Below are 21805 nucleotides of genomic sequence, written 5' to 3' on the forward strand. Positions count from 1 at the left end.
CGTCTGCGTTGCCAAGGGCTAAAATAGAAGTCAGTTCTATTTCTGAGCAGATCGCGCTGCAAGTCCTGCCTCTCCCATCTCCTCATTGGTTTATAGAAGCAGGTACCCACGTGCCATCTCCTCATTGGTTATTCCCACGTGGGTGACAAAGACAAACGAGGTCAGTGGCGGTAACGCACCTAATTTATGAAAGTTACCAATCGCAATATAAAGTCAAGAGAAGAAAAGGCCTGGCAGGAGGAGAGATGACTAGAAACAATTCAGGTGACTGGTTTATGTGGATCAATTGGCGGAGTAGAGGACCTTGTGCATTTCAGGTAAAATAACAACTCAATGTTTATATCCCAGGACAAATTAGCTAGCAACAGCAAGCTAGCTAGCTATAATTGCCATAAATGTTTAATGCTTTTCGACCTGTCCCCAAATTAATATAATTGGTTCAGAGTTTGTTTTGATAATTTAACCTGCGTTTGGGGGGACAAAATAAATTAATGCACGATGACGCACGCACGCAGCCGGTTTGAGTTCCGTGTTAGCCCTTGGCAACACAGACGCTCGTTGGAGCAATAATTGAATAACATAGATTTCTACATTTATTTTGCAACGCTCGCCAGCGGTGTAGTCAGCCTGTAACGGAAAACCCTGACACACACAGAGCTGAGCAGGCTTACCTTTAGTGAGAGTTCATCTTCACTCTCTGCACTGAAATCAAACAGGACCTTGGCCACGCCCTTGGCCACAGGCTGGTCCCTCATTGGCTGGGCTGCAGAGAGGAGCATGAAGTATGGTTAAACTCTGTGAACAAAATGTGTGTGTCCCTTAGGTACAGATCTAGGATCAGCTTCCCCTCTCCCAATCCTAACAACCATTAGTTGGGGGAAACACAACACTGACCCAAGAGCAGTGTCTACGGGCAACTTCACCTGCTCTTTGGTGGCTCACCTGTGTTACAGGCGTGTGTGTAAGTAGTGGGCAACACTCCCTCCCGTCCGTCCAGTGTTCCTCTGGTCCAGTCTGCGTCGACACGCTGTGTTACTCTGATCAGCGCCCCCTGCTGGAACCACAGATCCTCTGCGGTCAGACCTGGGAAGTCATGCAGAGCCACACACACACACACACACACACACACACACACACACACACACACACACACACACACACACACACACACACACACACACACACACACACACACGGCACACAAACATAAAGCATAAAATATGGAGCTCCTCACACACACACATTCAGCTGACTAAGGAGTGTGTGCTACACGGACACACATTCCAGTCATAGCTCAGAACCTAGAGAGGATGTGTTTCCCATCCAACCATTAACTCCTCGTGTAAGATCCTGTCTATGTGGTCAACATTCTCACAGACTCACGGGAGAAAAAGTCAAGGCTGTAGGATCATACAGATACTACACTTGACTTTAATGATAACGTCTTTATTGAGGACAAACATACTGACTATGACTGTGATATGTGGTTGTCCCACCTAGCTATCTGAATATACTAACTACTGTGATATATGGTTGTCCCACCTAGCTATCTGAATATACTAACTACTCTGATATGTGGTTGTCCCACCTAGCTATCTGAATATACTAACTACTGTAATATGTGGTTGTCCCACCTAGCTATCTGAATATACTAACTACTGTGATATGTGGTTGTCCCACCTAGCTATCTAAATATACTAACTACTAAAATATGTGGTTGTCCCACCTAGCTATCTAAATATACTAACTACTGTGATATGTGGCTGTCCCACCTAGCTATCTGAATATACTAACTACTCTGATATGTGGTTGTCCCACCTAGCTATCTGAATATACTAACTACTGTGATATGTGGTTGTCTCACCTAGCTATCTGAATATACTAACTACTGTGATATGTGGTTGTCTCACCTAGCTATCTGAATATACTAACTACTGTGATATGTGGTTGTCCCACCTAGCTATCTGAATATACTAACTACTGTGATATGTGGTTGTCCCACCCAGCTATCTGAATATACTAACTACTGTGATATGTGGTTGTCCCACCTAGCTATCTGAATATACTAACTACTGTGATATGTGGTTGTCCCACCTAGCTATCTGAATATACTAACTACTGTGATATGTGGTCGTCCCACCTAGCTATCTGAAGATGAATATACTAACTACTGTGATATGTGGTTGTCTCACCTAGCTATCTGAATATACTAACTACTGTGATATGTGGTTGTCCCACCTAGCTATCTGAATATACTAATTACTGTGATATGTGGTTGTCTCACCTAGCTATCTGAATATACTAACTACTGTGATATGTGGTTGTCTCACCTAGCTATCTGAAGATGAATATACTAACTACTGTGATATGTGGTTGTCTCACCTAGCTATCTGAATATATTAACTACTGTGATATGTGGTTGTCCCACTTAGCTATCTGAATATACTAACTACTGTGATATGTGGTTGTCCCACCTAGCTATCTGAATATACTAACTACTGTGATATGTGGTTGTCTCACCTAGCTATCTGAATATACTAACTACTGTGATACGTGGTTGTTCACCTAGCTATCTGAATATACTAACTACTGAGATATGTGGTTGTCCCACCTAGCTATCTGAATATACTAACTACTGAGATATGTGGTTGTCCCACCTAGCTATCTGAAGATGAATATACTAACTACTGAGATATAGTAGTATAGTATAGTAGTGTAGTATTGTGCCTACAGTCGCGGCCAAAAGTTTTGAGAATGACACAAATATACATTTTCACAAAGTCTGCTGCCTCAGTTTGTATGATGGCAATTTGCATATACTCCAGAATGTTATGAAGAGTGATCAGATGAATTGAAATTAATTTCAAAGTCCCTCTTTGCCATGCAAATGAACTGAATTCCCCAAAAACATTTCCCCTGCATTTCAGCCCTGCCACAAAAGGACCAGCTGACATCATGTCAGTGATTCTCTCGTTAACACAGGTGTGAGTGTTGACGAGGACAAGGTTGGAGATCACCGCCATCGATAAGAGACATTACTGTGCAGCCGTATTCATCGACCTGGCCAAGGCTTTTGACCCTGTCAATCACCACATTCTTATTTGCAGACTCAACAGCCTTGGCTTCTCAAATGACTGCCTCGCCTGGTTCACCAACTACTTCTCAGACAGAGTTCAGTGTGTCAAATCGGAGGGCCTGTTGTCCGGACCTCTGGCAGTCTCTATGGGGGTCCCACAGGGTTCAATTCTCGGGCTGACTCTCTTCTCCGTTTACATCAATGATGTTGCTCTTGCTGCTGGTGATTCTCTGATCCACCTCTACACAGACGACACCATTCTGTATACCTCTGGCCCTCCAGAAGAACACAGCCATGAATAAAGAACGGTACCAACACATCCTCCGAGAGCAACTTCTCCCAACCATCCAGGAACAGTTTGGTGATGAACAATGCCTTTTCCAGCATGATGGAGCACCTTGCAATAAGGCAAAAGTGATAACTAAGTGGCTCGGGGAACAAAACATCGATATTTTGGGTCCATGGCCAGGAAACACCCCAGACCTTAATCCCATTGAGAACGTGTGGTCAATCCTCAAGAGGCGGGTGAAAAAACCCACAAATTCTGACAAACTCCAAGCATTGATTATGCAAGAATGGGCTGCCATCAGTCAGGATGTGGCCCAGAAGTTAATTGACAGCATGCCCGGGCGGATTGCAGAGGTCTTGAAAAAGAAGGGTCAACACTGCAAATATTGACCCTTTGCATCATCTTCATGTAATTGTCAATAAAAGCCTTTGACACTTATGAAATGTTTGTAATTATACTTCAGTAACATCTGACAAAAACATCTAAAGACACTGAAGCAGCAGACTTTGTGGAAATTAATATTCTCAAAACTTTTGGCCACGACTGTATATTTTAGCTTTGGTCAAGAAACAAACGATTGTTGATTAAATGTCCGGAACTTAAAAGGCAAAGTCTAATCAAGGTCTTATAGTTGAGTAATTGAAGGACCTTGGGTCTCGCTCACCTGAGGATTCCATCTTCGTGGTCTTCTCGACAACGGGCTGTTTCCCTGACGACGGAGGCGGTTCCTCAATGACCTCCGTGAAGGCCAGAGGGAAGATTCCTTTTCGCCTGTGGATCTGTCCCCGCCCCCACTCCTGACCAATCACCTCCGTCAGAGAGATGACATCACCCTCGTAGAAGGTCAGCTCGTCTTCCTCCTCCCCCTCGTAGTCGAACTGCGCCACACACCTCAGACCACTAGCACACACAGAGAGGGGTTAACAATACATTACTGTCTGTCTGTCTGTCTGTCCGTCACACACCTCAGACCACTAGCACACACAGAGAGGGGTTAACAATACATTACTGTCTGTCTGTCTGTCTGTCCGTCACACACCTCAGACCACTAGTACACACAGAGAGGGGTTAACAATACATTACTGTCTGTCTGTCTGTCTGTCTGTCTGTCTGTCTGTCTGTCTGTCTGTCTGTCTGTCTGTCTGTCTGTCTGTCCTACCTGACAGGTGCTGTGACCAGCTGGGACTTCTCTCCACTGGGTTGAGATGGAAGGATGGGCTGAAGGAGGACAGATTTAACAAAAACAGAAAAATTAAACACAGGAGAAAAAAACGACCAGTGTGCTGCCAAAGACTACACAAGGCTGTGAGGAATTACCGGAGGTTCTGATTGGATCTTGCCATCAGATATGGATTCTGATTGGCTGTTGTTATCAGAAGGAGGCTTCGATTGGCTGTTGTCTTCAGAGGCGGGATCCCAGACCCTTCAGACATGTTAACACTGACTATACCTACCAGACCCTTCAGACATGCTAACACTGATTATACCCACCCAGACCTTTCAGATATGCTAACATGCTAACACTGATTATACCTACCCAGACCCTTCAGACACGCTAACACTGATTATACCTACCTGCCAAGAGTGTGCAAAGCTGTCATCAAGGCAAAGGGAGGCTACTTTGAAGAAACTCAAATATAAAATATATTTTGATCTATTTAACACTTTTTTGGTTACTACATGATTCCATACGTGTTATTTTATAGTTTTGATGTCTTCACTATTATTCTACAATGTAGAAAATAGTAAAAAATAAAGAAAGAAAAACCCTTGAATGAGTAGGTGTCAAAAAATGTTGACTGTATATTGTACACATACAGTGTATTCAGAAAGTATTCAGACCCCTTGACTTTTTCCACATTTTGTTACTTTACAGCCTTATTCTAAAATGGATTTAATAGTTTTTAACCCTCATCAATCTACACACAATACCCCATAATGATGAAGCAGAAACAGGTTTATAGAAATGTTTGGAGGGTTTATAGAAGAGACCTGAAAATAGCTGTGCAGCGACACTCCCCGTCCAACCTGACAGAGCTTGAGAGGATTTGCAGAGAAGAATGGAGAAGCTCCCCAAATACAGGTGTGCCAAGCTAGTAGCGTCATACCCAAGAAGACTTGAGGCTGTAATCGCTGCCAAAGGTGCTTCAACAAAGTACTGAGTAATGGGTCTGAATACTTGTAAATGTGATATTTACGTTTTTTATTTTTTATAAATTTGCCAAAATTTATGTATGTATGTAAAGCCAAAGTAGATGTTTGTGTTTACCATGTAACTCTTGTACAGGGGGTGTCCAGGCCTGGGTCGGAGGGGTAGATAGGGGGCTTTCTTTGGTGCCCTCTGACCCTGCCGCTGATTGGCTGATGGAGTGGTGCAGGGGCCAGGAACAGCCTGTTGGTTGGCTGATGCGGGGGCGGCTACAGCCTGGGCAGGGGGTGGCTGATTGGATGATGTGGTAAAGGAGGAGGAGACAGCCTGGAGAGGTGGGTGTCGACCAGGAACAGTCTTCATGGGAGGGGGACGGAGAGGGAGCATCTTAAACACTTCCTGGTGTCTGACACACACAGAGAGGAGAGGAGAGGAGAGGAGAGGAGAGGAGAGGAGAAGAGAGAGGAGGAGAGGAGAGGAGAGGAGAGGAGAGGAGAGGAGAGGAGAGGAGAGGAGAGGAGAGGAGAGGAGAGGAGTTAAGAGTGTGTGTGATCTGGAATATATAAAGAGATGTTCCTAGTTATTATGTAAGGGATAAACGCTGACGTTCTGTACATTACCTTGGAAATAATAGATGACGCAGAGGACTACAGAGGGTCTGTAGACTACAGAGGACTATAGAGGGTCTGAGGACTACAGAGGACTATAGAGGGTCTGTAGACTACAGAGGACTATAGAGGGTCTGAGGACTACAGAGGACTATAGAGGGTCTGAGGACTACAGAGGACTATAGAGGGTCTGAGGACTACAGAGGACTACAAAGGGTCTGTAGACTACAGAGGACTACAGAGGGTCTGTAGACTACAGAGGACTATAGAGGGTCTGAGGACTACAGAGGACTATAGAGGGTCTGAGGACTACAGAGGGTTTATAGACTACAGAGGACAACAGAGGGTCTGAGGACTACAGAGGACTATAGAGGGTCTGAGGACTACAGAGGACTATAGAGGGTCTGAGGACTACAGAGGGTCTGAGGACTACAGAGGGTCTGTAGACTACAGAGGACTATAGAGGGTCTGAGGACTACATAGGATTATAGAGGGTCTGAGGACTACAGAGGACTATAGAGGGTCTGAGGACTACAGAGAACTATAGATGGTCTGAGGACTACAGAGGACTATAGAGGGTCTGAGGACTACAGAGGGTCTGAGGACTACATAGGACTATAGAGGGTCTGAGGACTACAGAGGGTCTGAGGACTACAGAGGGTCTGAGGACTACAGAGGAGTTCATGTAGAGGACGGAGGCGCTTATACCACAGTTACCAAATAAAACAATACTAAAAAACACATTTACCGGTAGAAAAAAAACATTGGAATTTTAGAAGAGAATAAATAATTTTTCAACTTTTGGTTGCTAATCGTTCATTCTATTAGTTCTATATGTCAGGACACCACCCAGTTGTTCATTCTCTTAAACTCAGCAAAAAAAACATTATCTTACTGTCAACTGCGTTTATTTTCAGCAAACTTAACATGTGTAAATATTTGTATGAACATAAGATTCAACAACTGAGACATAAACTGAACACGTTCCACAGACATGTGACTAACAGAAATGGAATAATGTGTCCCTGAACAAAGGTGGGGTTAAAATCAATAGTAACAGTCAGTATCTGGTGTGGCCACCAGCTGCATTAAGTACTGCAGTGCATCTCCTCCTCATGGACTGCACCAGATTTGCCAGTTCTTGCTGTGAGATGTTACCCCACTCTTCCACCAAGGCACCTGCAAGTTCCCGGACATTTCTGGGGGAAATGGCCCTAGCCCTCACCCTCCGATCCAACAGATCCCAGACTTGCTCAGTGGGATTGAGATCCGGGCTCTTCGCTGGCCATGGCAGAACACTGACATTCCTGTCTTGCAGGAAATCATGCACTCGTCAGTGAAGAGCACTTTTTGCCAGTCCTGTCTGGTCCAGCAACGGTGGGTTTGTGCCCATAGGTGACGTTGTTGCTGGTGATGTCTGGTGAGGACCTGCCTTACAACAGGCCTACAAGCCCTCAGTCCAGCCTCTCTCAGCCTATTGCGGACAGTCAGAGTACTGATGGAGGGATTGTGCGTTCCTGGTGAAACTCGGGCAGTTGTTGTTGGCATCCTGTACCTGTCCCGCAGGTGTGATGTTCGGATGTACCGATCCTGTGCAGGTGTTGTTACACGTGGTCTGCCACTGCGAGGATGATCAGCTGTCCGTCCTGTCTCCCTGTAGCGCTGTCTTAGGCGTCTCACAGTACGGACATTGCAATTTATTGCCCTGGCCACATCTGCAGTCCTCATGCCTCCTTGCAGCATGCCTAAGGCACATTCACGCAGATGAGCAGGGACCCTGGGCATCTTTCTTTTGGTGTTTTTCAGAGTCAGTAGAAAGGCCTCTTTAGTGTCCTAAGTTTTCATAACTGTGAAGTCTATCAGGAGTCCAGGACATGGACAGACAGACAGACAGACAGACAGACAGAGACAGACAGACATAGACAGACAGACACAGACAGACAGACACAGACAGACAGACAGACACAGACAGACAGACACAGACACAGACAGACAGACAGACAGACAGACAGACAGACAGACAGACAGACAGACAGACACAGACAGACAGACAGACTTACCGAGGAGGAAGAGGAGGTTCACACTCTGAGGAGACCACTGGGGCTTTCTTTTGGGCTGGAGCTGAGGATAAGACTGGAAGTGAGGACTGGGTTGCTTTACACGGTGGGTTGCTTTACACTGTGGGTTGCTTTACACGGTGGGTTGCTTTACACGATATGTTGCTTTACACGGTGGGTTGCTTTACACGGTGGGTTGCTTTACACGGTGGGTTGCTTTACACGGTGGGTTGCTTTACACGATATGTTGCTTTACACGGTGGGTTGCTTTACAAGGTGGGTTGCTTAACACGTGGGTTGCTTTACACTGTGGGTTGCTTTACACTGTGGGTTGCTTTACACGGTGGGTTGCTTTACAAGGTGGTTTGCTTTACACGATATGTTGCTTTACACGGTGGGTTGCTTTCCACGGTGGGTTGTTTTACACGATATGTTGCTTTACACGGTGGGTTGCTTTACACAGTGGGTTGCTTAACACGGTGGGTTGTTTTACACGATGGGTTGCTTTACACTGTGGGTTGTTTTACACTGTGGGTTGCTTCACACGGTGGGTTGCTTTACACGGTGGGTTGCTTTACACTGTGGGTTGTTTTACACGGTGGGTTGCTTCACACGGTGGGTTGCTTTACACGGTGGGTTGTTTTACACTGTGGGTTGCTTTACACGGTGGGTTGCTTCACACGGTGGGTTGCTTTACACGGTGGGTTGCTTTACAAAGTGGGTTGCTTTACAAAGTGGGTTGCTTAACACGGTGGGTTGCTTTACACTGTGGGTTGCTTTACACTGTGGGTTGCTTTACACTGTGGGTTGCTTTACACGGTGGGTTGTTTTACACGGTGGGTTGCTTCACACGGTGGGTTGCTTTACACGGTGGGTTGCTTTACACTGTGGGTTGCTTTACACGGTGGGTTGCTTTACACGGTGGGTTGTTTTACACGGTGGGTTTCTTCACAAGGTGGGTTGCTTTACACGGTGGGTTGTTTTACACGGTGGGTTGCTTCACAAGGCGGGTTGCTTTACACTGTGGGTTGTTTTACACGGTGGGTTGCTTTACACGGTGGGTTGCTTTACACGGTGGGTTGTTTTACACGGTGGGTTGCTTAACACGGTGGGTTGTTTTACACGGTGGGTTGTTTTACACGGTGGGTTGCTTTACGAGGTGGGTTGCTTTACAAGGTGGGTTGCTTAACACGGTGGGTTGCTTTACACGGTGGGTTGCTTAACACGGTGGGTTGCTTTACACGGTGGGTTGCTTAACACGGTGGGTTGCTTTACGAGGTGGGTTGCTTTACACTGTGGGTTGCTTTACAAAGTGGGTTGCTTTACACGGTGGGTTGCTTAACACGGTGGGTTGCTTTACACGGTGGGTTGCTTAACACGGTGGGTTGCTTTACACTGTGGGTTGCTTTACACGGTGGGTTGTTTTACACTGTGGGTTGTTTTACACGGTGGGTTGCTTTACACGGTGGGTTGCTTTACACGGTGGGTTGCTTTACACGGTGAGTTGCTTTACACGGTGGGTTGCTTAACATGGTGGGTTGCTTTACACGGTGGGTTGCTTTACACGGTGGGTTGTTTTACACTGTGGGTTGTTTTACACTGTGGGTTGTTTTACACTGTGGGTTGCTTCACACGGTGGGTTGCTTTACACGGTGGGTTGCTTTACACTGTGGGTTGTTTTACACGGTGGGTTGCTTTACGCGGTGGGTTGCTTTACACTGTGGGTTGCTTTACACGGTGGGTTGCTTCGCACTGTGGGTTGCTTCACACGGTGGGTTGCTTTACACGGTGGGTTGCTTTACACTGTGGGTTGCTTTACACGGTGGGTTGCTTTACACGGTGGGTTGTTTTACACGGTGGGTTGCTTCACAAGGTGGGTTGCTTTACACGGTGGGTTGTTTTACACGGTGGGTTGCTTCACAAGGTGGGTTGCTTTACACTGTGGGTTGTTTTACACGGTGGGTTGCTTTACACGGTGGGTTGTTTTACACGGTGGGTTACTTAACACGGTGGGTTGTTTTACACGGTGGGTTGTTTTACACGGTGGGTTGCTTTACGAGGTGGGTTGCTTTACACGGTGGGTTGCTTAACACGGTGGGTTGCTTTACACGGTGGGTTGCTTAACACGGTGGGTTGCTTTACACGGTGGGTTGCTTTACGCGGTGGGTTGTTTTACACTGTGGGTTGCTTTACACGGTGGGTTGCTTCACACTGTGGGTTGCTTTACACGGTGGGTTGCTTTACACGGTGGGTTGCTTTACAAAGTGGGTCGCTTAACACAGTGGGTTGCTTTACACGGTGGGTTGCTTTACACTGTGGGTTGCTTTACACGGTGGGTTGCTTTACACGGTGGGTTGATTTACGAGGTGGGTTGTTTTACACGGTGGGTTGCTTCACAAGGTGGGTTGCTTTACACGGTGGGTTGCTTTACACGTTGGGTTGCTTTACACGGTGGGTTGCTTTACACGGTGGGTTGCTTAACACGGTGGGTTGCTTTAGACTGTGGGTTGCTTTACACGGTGGGTTGTTTTACACTGTGGGTTGTTTTACACGGTGGGTTGCTTTACACGGTGGGTTGCTTTACACGGTGGGTTGCTTTACACGGTGGGTTGCTTTACACGGTGGGTTGTTTTACACTGTGGGTTGTTTTACACGGTGGGTTGCTTTACAAAGTGGGTTGCTTTACACGGTGGGTTGCTTTACATGGTGGGTTGCTTAACACGGTGGGTTGCTTTACACGGTGGGCTGTTTTACACGGTGGGTTGCTTTACAAAGTGGGTTGTTTTACACTGTGGGTTGCTTAACACGGTGGGTTGCTTTACACGGTGGGTTGCTTTACACGGTGGGTTGCTTTAAACGGTGGGTTGCTTTACACGGTGGGTTGTTTTACACGGTGGGTTGTTTTACACGGTGGGTTGCTTTACGAGGTGGGTTGCTTTACAAGGTGGGTTGCTTTAAACGGTGGGTTGCTTTACACGGTTGGTTGCTTTACACGGTGGGTTGCTTAACACGGTGGGTTGTTTTACACGGTGGGTTGTTTTACACGGTGGGTTGCTTTACGAGGTGGGTTGCTTTACACGGTGGGTTGCTTTACACGATATGTTGCTTTACACGGTGGGTTGCTTTACACGGTGGGTTGCTTTACACGGTGGGTTGCTTTACACGGTGGGTTGCTTTACACGATATGTTGCTTTACACGGTGGGTTGCTTTACAAGGTGGGTTGCTTAACACGTGGGTTGCTTTACACTGTGGGTTGCTTTACACTGTGGGTTGCTTTACACGGTGGGTTGCTTTACAAGGTGGTTTGCTTTACACGATATGTTGCTTTACACGGTGGGTTGCTTTCCACGGTGGGTTGTTTTACACGATATGTTGCTTTACACGGTGGGTTGCTTTACACAGTGGGTTGCTTAACACGGTGGGTTGTTTTACACGATGGGTTGCTTTACACTGTGGGTTGTTTTACACTGTGGGTTGCTTCACACGGTGGGTTGCTTTACACGGTGGGTTGCTTTACACTGTGGGTTGTTTTACACGGTGGGTTGCTTTACACGGTGTGTTGCTTTACACGGTGGGTTGTTTTACACTGTGGGTTGCTTTACACGGTGGGTTGCTTCACACGGTGGGTTGCTTTACACGGTGGGTTGCTTTACAAAGTGGGTTGCTTTACAAAGTGGGTTGCTTAACACGGTGGGTTGCTTTACACTGTGGGTTGCTTTACACTGTGGGTTGCTTTACACTGTGGGTTGCTTTACACGGTGGGTTGTTTTACACGGTGGGTTGCTTCACACGGTGGGTTGCTTTACACGGTGGGTTGCTTTACACTGTGGGTTGCTTTACACGGTGGGTTGCTTTACACGGTGGGTTGTTTTACACGGTGGGTTTCTTCACAAGGTGGGTTGCTTTACACGGTGGGTTGTTTTACACGGTGGGTTGCTTCACAAGGCGGGTTGCTTTACACTGTGGGTTGTTTTACACGGTGGGTTGCTTTACACGGTGGGTTGCTTTACACGGTGGGTTGTTTTACACGGTGGGTTGCTTAACACGGTGGGTTGTTTTACACGGTGGGTTGCTTAACACGGTGGGTTGCTTTACACGGTGGGTTGCTTAACACGGTGGGTTGCTTTACACGGTGGGTTGCTTAACACGGTGGGTTGCTTTACGAGGTGGGTTGCTTTACACTGTGGGTTGCTTTACAAAGTGGGTTGCTTTACACGGTGGGTTGCTTAACACGGTGGGTTGCTTTACACGGTGGGTTGCTTAACACGGTGGGTTGCTTTACACTGTGGGTTGCTTTACACGGTGGGTTGTTTTACACTGTGGGTTGTTTTACACGGTGGGTTGCTTTACACGGTGGGTTGCTTTACACGGTGGGTTGCTTTACACGGTGAGTTGCTTTACACGGTGGGTTGCTTAACATGGTGGGTTGCTTTACACGGTGGGTTGCTTAACACGGTGGGTTGCTTTACACGGTGGGTTGCTTTACACGGTGGGTTGTTTTACACTGTGGTTTGTTTTACACGGTGGGTTGCTTTACACGGTGGGTTGCTTTACACGGTGGGTTGCTTTACACGGTGAGTTGCTTTACACGGTGGGTTGCTTTACACGATGGGTTGCTTTACACGGTGGGTTGTTTTACACTGTGGGTTGTTTTACACTGTGGGTTGTTTTACACTGTGGGTTGCTTCACACGGTGGGTTGCTTTACACGGTGGGTTGCTTTACACTGTGGGTTGTTTTACACGGTGGGTTGCTTTACGCGGTGGGTTGCTTTACACTGTGGGTTGCTTTACACGGTGGGTTGCTTCGCACTGTGGGTTGCTTCACACGGTGGGTTGCTTTACACGGTGGGTTGCTTTACACTGTGGGTTGCTTTACACGGTGGGTTGCTTTACACGGTGGGTTGTTTTACACGGTGGGTTGCTTCACAAGGTGGGTTGCTTTACACGGTGGGTTGTTTTACACGGTGGGTTGCTTCACAAGGTGGGTTGCTTTACACTGTGGGTTGTTTTACACGGTGGGTTGCTTTACACGGTGGGTTGTTTTACACGGTGGGTTACTTAACACGGTGGGTTGTTTTACACGGTGGGTTGTTTTACACGGTGGGTTGCTTTACGAGGTGGGTTGCTTTACAAGGTGGGTTGCTTAACACGGTGGGTTGCTTTACACGGTGGGTTGCTTAACACGGTGGGTTGCTTTACACGGTGGGTTGCTTTACGCGGTGGGTTGTTTTACACTGTGGGTTGCTTTACACGGTGGGTTGCTTCACACTGTGGGTTGCTTTACACGGTGGGTTGCTTTACACGGTGGGTTGCTTTACAAAGTGGGTCGCTTAACACAGTGGGTCGCTTTACACGGTGGGTTGCTTTACACTGTGGGTTGCTTTACACGGTGGGTTGCTTTACACGGTGGGTTGATTTACGAGGTGGGTTGTTTTACACGGTGGGTTGCTTCACAAGGTGGGTTGCTTTACACGGTGGGTTGCTTTACACGTTGGGTTGCTTTACACGGTGGGTTGCTTTACACGGTGGGTTGCTTAACACGGTGGGTTGCTTTAGACTGTGGGTTGCTTTACACGGTGGGTTGTTTTACACTGTGGGTTGTTTTACACGGTGGGTTGCTTTACACGGTGGGTTGCTTTACACGGTGGGTTGCTTTACACGGTGGGTTGCTTTACACGGTGGGTTGTTTTACACTGTGGGTTGTTTTACACGGTGGGTTGCTTTACACGGTGGGTTGCTTTACACGGTGGGTTGCTTAACACGGTGGGTTGCTTTACACGGTGGGCTGTTTTACACGGTGGGCTGTTTTACACGGTGGGTTGCTTTACAAAGTGGGTTGTTTTACACTGTGGGTTGCTTAACACGGTGGGTTGCTTTACACGGTGGGTTGCTTTACACGGTGGGTTGCTTTAAACGGTGGGTTGCTTTACACGGTTGGTTGCTTTACACGGTGGGTTGCTTAACACGGTGGGTTGTTTTACACGGTGGGTTGTTTTACACGGTGGGTTGCTTTACGAGGTGGGTTGCTTTACGAGGTGGGTTGCTTAACACGGTGGGTTGCTTTACACTGTGGGTTGCTTTACACGGTGGGTTGCTTTACACGGTGGGTTGCTTAACACGGTGGGTTGCTTTACACGGTGGGTTGCTTTACACTGTGGGTTGCTTTACACGGTGGGTTGCTTTACACGGTGGGTTGCTTCACACGGTGGGTTGCTTTACACGGTGGGTTGCTTAACACGGTGGGTTGCTTTACACGGTGGGTTGCTTAACACGGTGGGTTGCTTTACACTGTGGGTTGCTTTACACGGTGGGTTGTTTTACACTGTGGGTTGTTTTACACTGTGGGTTGTTTTACAAAGTGGGTTGCTTTACAAAGTGGGTTGCTTTACACGGCGGGTTGCTTTACACGGCGGGTTGCTTAACACGGTGGGTTGCTTTACACGGTGGGTTGTTTTACACTGTGGGTTGTTTTACACTGTGGGTTGCTTCACACGGTGGGTTGCTTCACACGGTGGGTTGCTTCACACGGTGGGTTGCTTTACACTGTGGGTTGTTTTACGCGGTGGGTTGTTTTACACTGTGGGTTGTTTTACACTGTGGGTTGCTTTACACGGTGGGTTGCTTCACACTGTGGGTTGCTTTACACGGTGGGTTGCTTTACACGGTGGGTTGCTTTACAAAGTGGGTTGCTTAACACAGTGGGTTGCTTTACACTGTGGGTTGCTTTACACTGTGGGTTGCTTTACACGGTGGGTTGCTTTACACGGTGGGTTGCTTTACACGGTGGGTTGCTTAACACGGTGGGTTGCTTTACACGGTGGGTTGCTTTACACGGTGGGTTGCTTTACACGGTGGGTTGCTTTACACGGTGGGTTGATTTACGAGGTGGGTTGTTTTACACGGTGGGTTGCTTCACAAGGTGGGTTGCTTTACACGGTGGGTTGCTTTACACGTTGGGTTGCTTTACACGGTGGGTTGCTTTACACGGTGGGTTGCTTAACACGGTGGGTTGCTTTAGACTGTGGGTTGCTTTACACGGTGGGTTGTTTTACACTGTGGGTTGTTTTACACGGTGGGTTGCTTTACACGGTGGGTTGCTTTACACGGTGGGTTGCTTTACACGGTGGGTTGCTTTACACGGTGGGTTGTTTTACACTGTGGGTTGTTTTACACGGTGGGTTGCTTTACACGGTGGGTTGCTTTACACGGTGGGTTGCTTAACACGGTGGGTTGTTTTACACGGTGGGTTGTTTTACATGGTGGGTTGCTTTACGAGGTGGGTTGCTTTACAAGGTGGGTTGCTTAACACGGTGGGTTGCTTTACACTGTGGGTTGCTTTACACGGTGGGTTGCTTTACACGGTGGGTTGCTTAACACGGTGGGTTGCTTTACACTGTGGGTTGCTTTACACTGTTGGTTGCTTTACACGGTGGGTTGCTTTACACGGTGGGTTGCTTAACACGGTGGGTTGCTTTACACGGTGGGTTGCTTAACACGGTGGGTTGCTTTACACGGTGGGTTGCTTAACACGGTGGGTTGCTTTACACTGTGGGTTGCTTTACACGGTGGGTTGTTTTACACTGTGGGTTGTTTTACACTGTGGGTTGTTTTACAAAGTGGGTTGCTTTACAAAGTGGGTTGCTTTACACGGCGGGTTGCTTTACACGGCGGGTTGCTTTACACGGCGGGTTGCTTAACACGGTGGGTTGCTTTACACGGTGGGTTGCTTAACACGGTGGGTTGCTTTACACGGTGGGTTGCTTTACACTGTGGGTTGCTTTACACGGTGGGTTGCTTTACACGGTGGGTTGCTTAACACGGTGGGTTGCTTTACACGGTGGGTTGCTTAACACGGTGGGTTGCTTTACACGGTGGGTTGCTTAACACGGTGGGTTGCTTTACACTGTGGGTTGCTTTACACGGTGGGTTGTTTTACACTGTGGGTTGTTTTACACTGTGGGTTGTTTTACAAAGTGGGTTGCTTTACAAAGTGGGTTGCTTTACACGGCGGGTTGCTTTACACGGCGGGTTGCTTAACACGGTGGGTTGCTTTACACGGTGGGTTGCTTTACACGGTGGGTTGTTTTACACTGTGGGTTGTTTTACACTGTGGGTTGCTTCACACGGTGGGTTGCTTCACACGGTGGGTTGCTTTACACTGTGGGTTGTTTTACGCGGTGGGTTGCTTTACGCGGTGGGTTGTTTTACACTGTGGGTTGCTTTACACGGTGGGTTGCTTCACACTGTGGGTTGCTTTACACGGTGGGTTGCTTTACACGGTGGGTTGCTTTACAAAGTGGGTTGCTTAACACAGTGGGTTGCTTTACACTGTGGGTTGCTTTACACTGTGGGTTGCTTTACACGGTGGGTTGCTTTACACGGTGGGTTGCTTTACACGGTGGGTTGTTTTACACGGTGGGTTGTTTTACACGGTGGGTTGCTTCACAAGGTGGGTTGCTTCACACGGTGGGTTGCTTTACACGGTGGGTTGCTTTACACGGTGGGTTGCTTTACACGGTGGGTTGCTTAACACGGTGGGTTGCTTAACACGGTGGGTTGCTTTACACTGTGGGTTGCTTTACACTGTGGGTTGCTTTACACGGTGGGTTGTTTTACACTGTGGGTTGCTTTACACGGTGGGTTGCTTTACACGGTGGGTTGCTTTACACGGTGGGTTGCTTTACACTGTGGGTTGTTTTACACTGTGGGTTGCTTCACACGGTGGGTTGCTTTACACGGTGGGTTGCTTTACACTGTGGGTTGTTTTACACGGTGGGTTGCTTTACGCGGTGGGTTGTTTTACACTGTGGGTTGCTTTACACGGTGGGTTGCTTCACCCTGTGGGTTGCTTTACACGGTGGGTTGCTTTACACGGTGGGTTGCTTTACAAAGTGGGTTGCTTAACACAGTGGGTTGCTTTACACTGTGGGTTGCTTTACACGGTGGGTTGCTTTACACTGTGGGTTGCTTTACACTGTGGGTTGCTTTACACGGTGGGTTGCTTTACGAGGTGGGTTGCTTTACACGGTGGGTTGCTTTACACGGTGGGTTGCTTCACACGGTGGGTTGCTTTACACGGTGGGTTGCTTTACACGGTGGGTTGCTTTACACGGTGGGTTGCTTTACACGGTGGGTTGCTTAACACGGTGGGTTGCTTTACACTGTGGGTTGCTTTACACGGTGGGTTGTTTTCCACTGTGGGTTGTTTTACACGGTGGGTTGCTTTACACGGTGGGTTGCTTTACACGGTGGGTTGCTTTACACGGTGGGTTGTTTTACACTGTGGGTTGTTTTACACGGTGGGTTGCTTTACAAAGTGGGTTGCTTTACACGGTGGGTTGCTTTACACGGTGGGTTGCTTAACACGGTGGGTTGCTTTACACGGTGGGCTGTTTTACACGGTGGGTTGCTTTACAAAGTGGGTTGTTTTACACTGTGGGTTGCTTAACACGGTGGGTTGCTTTACACGGTGGGTTGCTTTACACGGTGGGTTGCTTTAAACGGTGGGTTGCTTTACACGGTGGGTTGTTTTACACGGTGGGTTGCTTAACACGGTGGGTTGTTTTACACGGTGGGTTGTTTTACACGGTGGGTTGCTTTACGCGGTGGGTTGCTTTACGAGGTGGGTTGCTTTACACTGTGGGTTGCTTTACACGGTGGGTTGTTTTACACTGTGGGTTGTTTTACACTGTGGGTTGTTTTACAAAGTGGGTTGCTTTACAAAGTGGGTTGCTTTACACGGCGGGTTGCTTTACACGGTGGGTTGCTTTACACGGTGGGTTGCTTAACACGGTGGGTTGCTTTACACTGTGGGTTGCTTTACACTGTGGGTTGCTTTACACGGTGGGTTGTTTTACACTGTGGGTTGTTTTACACGGTGGGTTGCTTTACACGGTGGGTTGCTTTACACGGTGGGTTGCTTTACACTGTGGGTTGTTTTACACTGTGGGTTGCTTCACACGGTGGGTTGCTTTACACGGTGGGTTGCTTTACACTGTGGGTTGTTTTACACGGTGGGTTGCTTTACGCGGTGGGTTGTTTTACACTGTGGGTTGCTTTACACGGTGGGTTGCTTCACCCTGTGGGTTGCTTTACACGGTGGGTTGCTTTACACGGTGGGTTGCTTTACAAAGTGGGTTGCTTAACACAGTGGGTTGCTTTACACTGTGGGTTGCTTTACACGGTGGGTTGCTTTACACTGTGGGTTGCTTTACACTGTGGGTTGCTTTACACGGTGGGTTGCTTTACACGGTGGGTTGCTTTACGAGGTGGGTTGCTTTACACGGTGGGTTGCTTCACAAGGTGGGTTGCTTTACACGGTGGGTTGCTTTACACGGTGGGTTGCTTTACACGGTGGGTTGCTTAACACGGTGGGTTGCTTTACACTGTGGGTTGCTTTACACGGTGGGTTGTTTTCCACTGTGGGTTGTTTTACACGGTGGGTTGCTTTACACGGTGGGTTGCTTTACACGGTGGGTTGCTTTACACGGTGGGTTGTTTTACACTGTGGGTTGTTTTACACGGTGGGTTGCTTTACAAAGTGGGTTGCTTTACACGGTGGGTTGCTTTACACGGTGGGTTGCTTAACACGGTGGGTTGCTTTACACGGTGGGCTGTTTTACACGGTGGGTTGCTTTACAAAGTGGGTTGTTTTACACTGTGGGTTGCTTAACACGGTGGGTTGCTTTACACGGTGGGTTGCTTTACACGGTGGGTTGCTTTAAACGGTGGGTTGCTTTACACGGTGGGTTGTTTTACACGGTGGGTTGCTTAACACGGTGGGTTGTTTTACACGGTGGGTTGTTTTACACGGTGGGTTGCTTTACACGGTGGGTTGCTTTACGAGGTGGGTTGCTTTACACTGTGGGTTGCTTTACACCGTGGGTTGTTTTACACTGTGGGTTGTTTTACACTGTGGGTTGTTTTACAAAGTGGGTTGCTTTACAAAGTGGGTTGCTTTACACGGCGGGTTGCTTTACACGGTGGGTTGCTTTACACGGTGGGTTGCTTAACACGGTGGGTTGCTTTACACGGTGGGTTGCTTTACACGGTGGGTTGTTTTACACTGTGGGTTGTTTTACACTGTGGGTTGCTTCACACGGTGGGTTGCTTTACACGGTGGGTTGCTTTACACTGTGGGTTGTTTTACGCGGTGGGTTGTTTTACGCGGTGGGTTGCTTTACGCGGTGGGTTGTTTTACACGGTGGGTTGCTTTACACTGTGGGTTGCTTTACACGGTGGGTTGTTTTACACTGTGGGTTGTTTTACACGGTGGGTTGCTTTACAAAGTGGGTTGCTTTACACGGTGGGTTGCTTTACACGGTGGGTTGCTTAACACGGTGGGTTGCTTTACACGGTGGGCTGTTTTACACGGTGGGTTGCTTTACAAAGTGGGTTGTTTTACACTGTGGGTTGCTTTACACGGTGTGTTGCTTCACACGGTGGGTTGCTTTACACTGTGGGTTGCTTTACACGGTGGGTTGTTTTACACTGTGGGTTGCTTTACACTGTGGGTTGCTTAACACGGTGGGTTGCTTTACACGCTGGGTTGCTTTACACGGTGGGTTGCTTTAAACGGTGGGTTGCTTTACACGGTGGGTTGCTTTACACGGTGGTTTGCTTTACACGGTGGGTTGCTTTACACGGTGGGTTGTTTTACACTGTGGGTTGTTTTACACGGTGGGTTGCTTTACAAAGTGGGTTGCTTTACACGGTGGGTTGCTTTACACGGTGGGTTGCTTAACACGGTGGGTTGCTTTACACGGTGGGCTGTTTTACACGGTGGGTTGCTTTACAAAGTGGGTTGTTTTACACTGTGGGTTGCTTTACACGGTGTGTTGCTTCACACGGTGGGTTGCTTCACACTGTGGGTTGCTTTACACGGTGGGTTGTTTTACACTGTGGGTTGCTTTACACTGTGGGTTGCTTAACACGGTGGGTTGCTTTACACGGTGGGTTGCTTTACACGGTGGGTTGCTTTAAACGGTGGGTTGCTTTACACGGTGGGTTGCTTTAAACGGTGGGTTGCTTTACACGGTGGGTTGCTTTACACGGTGTGTTGCTTCACACGGTGGGTTGCTTTACACTGTGGGTTGCTTTACACGGTGGGTTGTTTTACACTGTGGGTTGCTTTACACGGTGGGTTGCTTTACACGGTGGGTTGCTTTACACGGTGGGTTGCTTAACACGGTGGGTTGCTTAACACGGTGGGTTGCTTTACACTGTGGGTTGCTTTACACTGTGGGTTGCTTTACACGGTGGGTTGTTTTACACTGTGGGTTGTTTTACACGGTGGGTTGCTTTACACGGTGGGTTGCTTTACACGGTGGGTTGCTTTACACGGTGGGTTGTTTTACACTGTGGGTTGTTTTACACGGTGGGTTGCTTTACAAAGTGGGTTGCTTTACACGGTGGGTTGCTTTACATGGTGGGTTGCTTAACACGGTGGGTTGCTTTACACGTGGGCTGTTTTACACGGTGGGTTGCTTTACAAAGTGGGTTGCTTAACACAGTGGGTTGCTTTACACGGTGGGTTGCTTTACACGGTGGGTTGCTTTACACGGTGGGTTGCTTTAAACGGTGGGTTGCTTTACACGGTGGGTTGCTTTACACGGTGGGTTGCTTTACACGGTGTGTTGCTTTAAACTGTGGGTTGCTTTACACGGTGGGTTGTTTTACACTGTGGGTTGCTTTACACGGTGGGTTGCTTTACACGGTGGGTTGCTTAACACGGTGGGTTGCTTAACACGGTGGGTTGCTTTACACTGTGGGTTGCTTTACACTGTGGGTTGCTTTACACGGTGGGTTGTTTTACACTGTGGGTTGCTTTACACGGTGGGTTGCTTTACACGGTGGGTTGCTTTACACGGTGGGTTGCTTTACACGGTGGGTTGCTTTACACGGTGGTTTTTTTTACACTGTGGGTTGTTTTACACGGTGGGTTGCTTTACAAAGTGGGTTGCTTTACACGGTGGGTTGCTTTACATGGTGGGTTGCTTAACACGGTGGGTTGCTTTACACGGTGGGGGTTTTTACACGGTGGGTTGCTTTACAAAGTGGGTTGTTTTACACTGTGGGTTGCTTAACACGGTGGGTTGCTTTACACGGTGGGTTGCTTTACACGGTGGGTTGCTTTAAACGGTGGGTTGCTTTACACGGTGGGTTGCTTTACACGGTGGGTTGCTTTACACGGTGTGTTGCTTCACACGGTGGGTTGCTTTACACTGTGGGTTGCTTTACACGGTGGGTTGCTTTACACGGTGGGTTGCTTTACACGGTGGGTTGCTTTACACGGTGGGTTGTTTTACACTGTGGGTTGTTTTACACGGTGGGTTGCTTTACACGGTGGGTTGCTTTACACGGTGGGTTGCTTTACGAGGTGGGTTGCTTTACGAGGTGGGTTGCTTAACACGGTGGGTTGCTTTACACTGTGGGTTGCTTTACACGGTGGGTTGCTTTACACGGTGGGTTGCTTAACACGGTGGGTTGCTTTACACTGTGGGTTGCTTTACACTGTGGGTTGCTTTACACTGTGGGTTGCTTTACACGGTGGGTTGCTTTACACGGTGGGTTGCTTAACACGGTGGGTTGCTTTACACGGTGGGTTGCTTAACACGGTGGGTTG

At 48.1% G+C, this 21805-nt stretch overlaps 1 protein-coding gene across 2 annotated transcripts in view; it reads right to left on the reverse strand.

Annotated features, from left to right (window-relative positions):
* The window catches only part of LOC139534768 (SH3 domain-containing protein 19-like), a 53601-nt gene that overhangs the window by 1766 nt on the left and 30030 nt on the right, over positions 1 to 21805 (reverse strand). For both annotated transcript variants that reach the window (XM_071334195.1, XM_071334196.1), the window contains exons 8-13: positions 8183 to 8243; positions 5635 to 5920; positions 4525 to 4583; positions 4030 to 4265; positions 943 to 1083; positions 672 to 763 (exon numbers count right to left, since the gene is read on the reverse strand). In XM_071334195.1, the coding sequence (XP_071190296.1) occupies positions 672 to 763; positions 943 to 1083; positions 4030 to 4265; positions 4525 to 4583; positions 5635 to 5920; positions 8183 to 8243 (875 nt within the window). The remainder of the gene's footprint in view (positions 1 to 671; positions 764 to 942; positions 1084 to 4029; positions 4266 to 4524; positions 4584 to 5634; positions 5921 to 8182; positions 8244 to 21805) is intronic.

Source organism: Salvelinus alpinus, chromosome 11, assembly GCF_045679555.1.
Source record: "Salvelinus alpinus chromosome 11, SLU_Salpinus.1, whole genome shotgun sequence".
Lineage (NCBI taxonomy): Eukaryota > Metazoa > Chordata > Actinopteri > Salmoniformes > Salmonidae > Salvelinus > Salvelinus alpinus.